Below are 7,500 nucleotides of genomic sequence, written 5' to 3'. Positions count from 1 at the left end.
TTTCTGCTCCCCTCTCCGCCCATGAAACAAGGTAGCCACCACTCACCAAAACACTTACAGATAGTCTAGGTGCATAATATATTGCGATTTCATTACTTACTTAAACACACTTCGCAACAACAGCTCATCGTTCCAAAATAGGGTCCAGTTTCCCTATGATTGCTGCCGTGACATGAATTTATTAATATAAATAAATAATACTTGCACTTTGAAATAAAACATGAATGATTATTACGTACCTCATTCGTGTTTATTTTTAATAACCTTTGCATGGTCATTTTCCTGTTCCATTTGTCGAAGCATTTGTTTTCGTAATGACTGTAGCTGCTCATTTAATTTTTTTGTTTGGTTGGATGAAAAAAGTCAAGTATATCTTAGTTTAACCAGACCACTGAGCTGGTTAACAGCTCCCCTAGGGCTGGCCCGAAGGATTAGATATATTTTACGTGGCTAAGAACCAACTGGTTACCTAGCAACGGGACCTACAGCTTATTGTGGAATCCGAAGCACGTTATGACGAGAAACGAATTTCTATCACCAGAAATAAATTCCTCTAATTCTTCATTGGCCGGTCGGAGAGTCGAACGCTGGGCTTTGGTTGGATGAAACTGCAATAATCCAATAAGTGCTAATAGGCTTTTGAAAGGCCAGTTCCTCGGCGTCTGTGACCACGGCAGGTGTGACGCCAGTATTGTGTCTTATCCAGTTAGTGAGTGTATGAAGATGTAAATTAGATTTTTTTTTTTAAATTGTTGAATGGTCAGTTCCCCGGCGTCTGTGACCACGGTGGTTGTGACGCCAGCCTTTCATATCCAGTAAATGGGTTTATGAAGCTGTAAATTAACTTTTTTCTTTTCATTGTTGCAGGTCCGATGAGGAAGAGAGCTCAGGATCCAAGTATGGCCGGATGGAGTCGGCGGATGACAGCATGCAGGACAAGGAGAGATTTGCCAGGTAAAAAGGACTGTTGGTTTCTATTTATTTCTCCTTTTTTTCATTTTCATACAAAGTGCACTTCCCTCCCCTCACCCACCCTCGCCTGTACCTACCACTCCACTTCTCCATAACCTCCCCCTCCCATCTCCCTCCCTTTCCTTAGACACAATCCCCCTCCTCCCCCTCTTCACACACATAGTTCAAAACACATCACACACACACATACACAACCACATATCTGTATAGGTTATGCCCCAGTATTTGCCCACCCATATATTCCCACCCCCTCCTCGTCCTCCTCCTCCTCCCCTCCCCTCCTCCCTCCTCTCCCCCATACCCCATATCTTCATTACCTATCTCCCTCTTTTCTCTATACCTGCATCAAAAGATGGTGGCTGCTGACCCTGTTCATATATTATTATTCTTTCCCCAATCTGGTCTTCTCACTTAATCTGGATGTAGTCTTGAGTTTCGTGACAATCAGAAGACTCTTGAAGAAGCTCTCTCTCTCTCTCTCTCTCTTCTCTCTCTCTCTCTCTCTCTCTCTCTCTCTCTCTCTCTCTTTTTTCGTTTAAGATCTTGTCAGATGTACTGGCTTGTCTTTTATTATTTATTTCAAATCAGCACCACGTTTGGCTTTTTGTAATTTATTAAGAGTAAAAGGTCACATTTTTAAGCAGTTTGTTAAGGAGCAGTGATAATGAAAATATCCGATGTAAGGAATATATATATATATATATATATATATATATATATATATATATATATATATATATATATATATATATATATATATATATATATATTATCCTCTTATATGAAAGTTGTTTAAAAAGAAGGTACCAAAGTTATTAGAATATTTCCAGCTTTTTTTTTATATTTTTTTACCTTTTATGTTGATGTGTTCTTATGATCTTAGCTACTTATAAGATTTGTCCCCCCAAGCAAAGATACGAAGAACGATATTTGATGTTAGAGAACGCCAATCATTTGTGATAACGAATATTATTTTAAGATTTTGCATGTTATTACGCCGTCAAAGAGCTTTTTTTATTTTTCTGCTTGCGTGCTTAAGTGCTTATGCGCGCAGGATATCGGAAGAACGACGGTGAAAAACTAAAATTGAAAATCATTCTAGATTGAAACACAGATGGATAGACGAAGATCTGTCGTCATGGAAACCGTCTTGTTTCGAATCACTGTAACTTCCTGTCAGGTAAAATTCGGAAAGCTAGCAGAATAAAGTAACCAAATTCAAAATACAGTAGTCGTCTTCTGCACAGTTTTTGAAATGCTCGTTTTACAAATGGCTGAGAATTCGGGATGTTGGCGGAAATTGGGGTGGGGTTAATTGATACAACCCGTAATTTCCCGGTTTCCTTTAATATCATCATTTCGTTATGTCTGTTCCCTTTCTGTGTGTACTAGAACCATGCTGCCCATGCACCTCACGCGGTACACTGTAGGCACGTCTTGAGGTTCTTTGTTACGGGCCTCAAGAATGATTGTCAGTATAGACATCGTTCGGCATTTCAGTTTTTATTAAAACGATTTTTGACATGAATTTTCATAATTGTAGGTTAGTTACATTCTCTTTCGGTTTCCGTAAGGGGACAGTACTATCAACACACCTCACACGGTGTACTGTAGGCAAGGCTTGAGGTTCTTTAAAGCGTCCCTTCGGCCCCTAGCTGCAACCCCTTTCATCCCTTTTATTTTACCTCCGTTCATATTCCCTTTCTTCCTTCTTACTTTCTATCCACCATCTCCAGAAAATTTGTTCAACACTATTTTCAGCGCTGAATGACCTCATCATAGGTCCCAGCGCTTGGCCTCGGCCTAAACTTTATATTCCAATTCCAGTTCCAATTCCAAAACGTTTGTTCTTAACGATTCCATATGTACGATAATTTTTACGATTCTGCAGACTGTTCTTGTCTTATAAAACAAATAAAGAAACAAAAATTAAATACAGTGACATGCCCAGAACATTATTATTCTTGTCCTTCACGTCTCTGCAAGCACATTTTTTTTTTTAATTTTGAAAGCACCTCTCACCAGTTCCTCACTGTCTCCTCACCGATTGAAGCTCTTCTCACTTACTCGCTTAAAAAAACACCCTCCAGAATTTACGAAGAAGATAAGTATTTTCTCAGTAAATGATTTTGACAACAAACCTGCCAAAAATTTACGAAAAAGAAGCCTTTTTTTTTTGTAAATGTTTAAAATTTACGAAAAATAGAAGTATTTTTTTTTCTATATAAATGTTTGTTTTTCTTCTGAGGGTGCAGGTAAATGTTTTTACTTTCAGGTTCCCTTTAATTAATCGTTGTATTCGACCTTCTCTGGTGATGTTTGTAAACAATGATGTTTATATTTGCTCATAATTGTAAGTTGATTTCACTGGTTCAGACCTTTGGTTTGATGTACAGTATTTTACTTTACTACTGATTTTGTTACTATTGTTATGTACCATTATTGATAAGTAAGGTTCCTCAGTCTTATGAGTTACTCTGAAAGATCGTAACAAAAATGACAAAATTGATTGTTCGTAGAATATTATCATTATTATAGTTATTATTATTTTATTATTATTATGATTATTATTATTATTATTATTTATATAAATTTGAATATTCGTAGATTATTATCATTATGATTATTTAGAGAACTGCCCTTTTCTTGTTTCATTCGCCCAAAATTCGTTTTATCAATCCTCTCTCTCAAAAAAAAAAAAAAAATTCATATATTGACATTCATTTAGTGACTCGACTTCCTTGGACAATAATCCACTAATTGGAAGTTATTATTTATCCTAGTTTTTTCCGATTCTGCTTTATGCAGATGAACATTCTGCAACATTTTAGAAATTACTTTGTTACGCTTGCTTATAATTTGCCCGTAATTTAATCATTTACATTTTTGCCTATTTTTGCGTTTGTTTGTTAATTAATTTTTCTCTTTCCCAATAACTGATCTCTTCTTTCTGTATTAACCATTCTCTTTTGTTACTTCTTTCGAATGAGTGCCATATTCTTTGGAAGATTGAATTTCAAGTCAGTGGCCCCCTGTGGTGGGCATGTTCCACATGAATAGGGTTCATCTTCTGAATAATAATAATAATAATAATAATAACTGATCTCTTCTTTCTGTATTTCCTATTATTCTGTTCCTTGTTTCAAATGAATACCATATTCTTTGGAAGCATTTCAAGTCGGTGGCCCTTGTGGGCTTCTTCCCTAAGAATAGAGTCCGTCTCCTGAGTAATAATAATAATAATAATAATAATAATAATAATAATAATAATAATAGCAGCGTGTTTTTTATTAATTAAATTTTATTATCAGCGGTTATATATTTTATGACCAAATTACTTCATATTGCTTCCCCACTGATTAGCAGTAGTGGATATAAGTCTTTAATATAATAAATAAATAGATATTAATAATATAAAAAAAATAGGTAAAATATAAATTAATAATGATATAAATAATAGGCTGCAAAAATAATATAGAAAATAGATATTTATAATAGATAAAATATAAATAATGATATAAATAATAGGCTGCCAATCTTTCAGCATTACCATTGAGGACGAATCCTTTATAAGATAGATTACAAACGGTAGGGGATCATAAGTCATATTAATAATATAAATAAATAAATATTAGTAAAATAAATAAGAAATATAAATAAATAGTAATATAAATAATATAAACCCTCCAGTATTACCATCGGCGTCGAGTCCGTCATAACTAAGATTACAACCCTGTAAATATATCCGGTCGGCATTTCTTTAATCCTCGCGATAGATTAAAAAAAAAAAGAAGAAAACTTACTTAAGGGGACCCGGGGTGGAGGCAGGCATTCATATTAAGTGAGAAATATGCATCTTTTAACAGGTGTGTGTAGTAGACGTTTGTGGTGGGCGGCGGGAATCGGGCATTGGGGCCATTGGTATGTAAATCGCGCTCGTCGGTTTCATATCTGCATTATCCGATATTAATTTATGTTTTATGTGACGGGAGCTGCATTGTTAATTTGCAAGCAGGTGTGTGCGTGTGTGTTCCGTGTCATTTTGTCGCCGGATTTTGGAAATTACGGAGCGAACTACGAAGCTTGGGCTCGGCCAGTGTTGAGTCGTATTCCAGAGAGATGGCGTTGTTTTGTGTTTAGCTTTTGTACCCCAGATAATGATTTGCCTCAAGAAATGTTGACGGTTCTTGTTTGGTGATTGTCGTGATCGTCATCAGTAGCAGATCCGGTGTTGTTATTATTATTATTATTAATTATTATTATTATTATTATTATTATTATTATTTATTATTATTTTGTTTTTTATTATAACTTTTTATTAGTATATTGTTATTTTATTGTTTTTATTAAGATTTTTTGAATTATTATTATTATTATTATTATTATTATTATTATTATTATTGGTTTATTTTATTTAGTTTTATTATAATTTTATATTTAGCATTTTATTAATATCATTACTATTTTATTATTACTATTATATAATAATAATAATAATTATTATTATTATTGTTATTATTATCAATAAATACAGCATAATTGTTATTATTGAGAAGAGCCGGTAGACCTTTCCTGTCGGTAAAACATGACGAGATTTGGATTAGTGGAGTATGAAACTTCAGTAATTTGGATTTGTAATTCTTTTTCTTATAATTGCCGCAAAAATTACTTTCGTTTATATCCCTTGTTTACGGTCAAATGGCTAAAATACTTTCAAAATCTCCGTTGCCGTCGAAACGGGAGGGCCTCGTCGAGGTGATCCTAACCTCAGTTGTTATGGAAATGGGAGGGTCTTGTCGAGGTAATTCTTACCTTAGTTACCATCCAAACGAGAGGGGCTCGTTGAAGTAAACCTTACTTCAGTTACCATCAAAACGGGAGGGCCTCTACGAGGTAATTCTTATCTCAGTTACCACCAAAACGGGAGGGCCTCGCCGTGGTAATCTTTATCTCAGTTACCACCAAAACGGGAGGGCCTCGTCCAGGTAATCCTTTACTTCACATAACATCAAAACGTGATGGCCTCGTCGAGGTAATCCTTTACTTTATATACCATCAAAACGGGATGGCCTCGTCGAGGGAAACCTTACCTCAGTTGCCACCAAAACGGGAGGGCCTCGTCGTGGTAATCCTTACCCGCACTGAAGTGAAACCATTCGCAAGATATTTTCTCTTTCGTGCCCAGTAACTTTATTGTCTTATCTCCAGAATCATTCAGATTCCTGGAGGAATTGCTGCATGATATCCACACACTTGACCTGAGAGAGAGAGAGAGAGAGAGAGAGAGAGAGAGAGAGAGAGAGAGAGAGAGAGAGAGAGAGAGAAATAAGCTGTGAGAATTTTTGGAAGGCTGAGAGGAAATAAGTTGGCTACAATTAAATCATTCTTAAACGCAGAGAGAGAGAGAGAGAGAGAGAGAGAGAGAGAGAGAGAGAGAGAGAGAGAGAGAGAAATAAACTGTGAGAATTTTTGGAAGGCTGAGAGGAAATAAGTTGGCTACAATTAAATCATTCTTAAACGCGGAGAGAGAGAGAAGGAAATAAGTTGACAACAAAAGTCATCCTTAAACGGAGAGAGAGAGAGAGAGAGAGAGAGAGAGAGAGAGAGAGAGAGAGAGAGGCCAGTTTATGACTCTGTTCGGATGTGGACAGTTTCAAGAGCAATATCGAATCTTGGTGGCAAGAAGAGGAAGAAGAAGAGGAGGAGGAGAAGGAGGATTATTAGCATTGCGACACGCGGCTCCTGGAGTCCTTACACCTCCATCGGCTCTCGGGGCGCTCCTTAGAAGGAAGTCGAGTCGGGAAGCCGTCGGATGGCCCGTCACGGCTGTGTGAACTCGGGCGCTATTCTGAATTCTTCTTCTCCTCCTCAGCCTTCTTTCTTTATCCTCCTCCCTCCTCCTCTTCCTCCTCCTATTCTGAATTTCTTCTCCTTCCTTCTTCTCTACCTTATTCTCCTCCTTCTCCTTTTCCGAAATCTTTCTTCTCCTTCCTCCTATTCCTTATCCTCCTACTATTCTGAATTCCTCCTCTTCTTCTTTTCCCCTCCTTCCTCTCCTCCTCCTCCTCCTCCTCCTCCTCCTCCTCCTCCTCCTCCTCCTCCTCCTCCTCCCCTCCTCCTCCTCCTCCTCCTCCTCCTTCTGAATTCATCTTCTCCCCTCCTTAGCCTTAGCCTCCTCCTCCTCCTCTTCCTATTCTGAATTCCTTCTCCATCCGCCTCTTCCTGTTGTGAATTCCTTCTTCTCCTTCCTCCCCCTATTCTGAATTCCTTCTCTCTCCTTCCTCCTCCTATTCTAGTTCCTCTCTCCTCCTCCTATTCCTTATCCTCGTCCTCCTATTCTGAATTTCTTCTCCCTCCTCCTCCTGTTCCTCCTCCCCCTCCCCCTCCTCCTATTCTGAATTCCTTCCCCCTCCTCCTTAGGATTCCCGAATTGTCATGATGCTTTAACCCACGAACTCTGATAGAAGGGACTTTTTAAAGGTTAGCGTCATTCTTCTTCCTCCCCCTCCCCCTTCTTCCCTCCATATA

At 37.5% G+C, this 7,500-nt stretch overlaps 1 protein-coding gene across 14 annotated transcripts in view; it reads left to right on the top strand.

Annotated features, from left to right (window-relative positions):
- The window catches only part of tgo (Aryl hydrocarbon receptor nuclear translocator homolog tgo), a 308,504-nt gene that overhangs the window by 203,272 nt on the left and 97,732 nt on the right, over positions 1 to 7,500 (top strand). For all 14 annotated transcript variants that reach the window (XM_067096881.1, XM_067096885.1, XM_067096882.1 and 11 more), the window contains one exon: positions 868 to 954. In XM_067096881.1, the coding sequence (XP_066952982.1) occupies positions 868 to 954 (87 nt within the window). The remainder of the gene's footprint in view (positions 1 to 867; positions 955 to 7,500) is intronic.

This window comes from Macrobrachium rosenbergii, chromosome 53, assembly GCF_040412425.1.
Source record: "Macrobrachium rosenbergii isolate ZJJX-2024 chromosome 53, ASM4041242v1, whole genome shotgun sequence".
Classification (NCBI taxonomy): domain Eukaryota; kingdom Metazoa; phylum Arthropoda; class Malacostraca; order Decapoda; family Palaemonidae; genus Macrobrachium; species Macrobrachium rosenbergii.
This window is presented reverse-complemented; position numbering and strand designations above follow the sequence as displayed.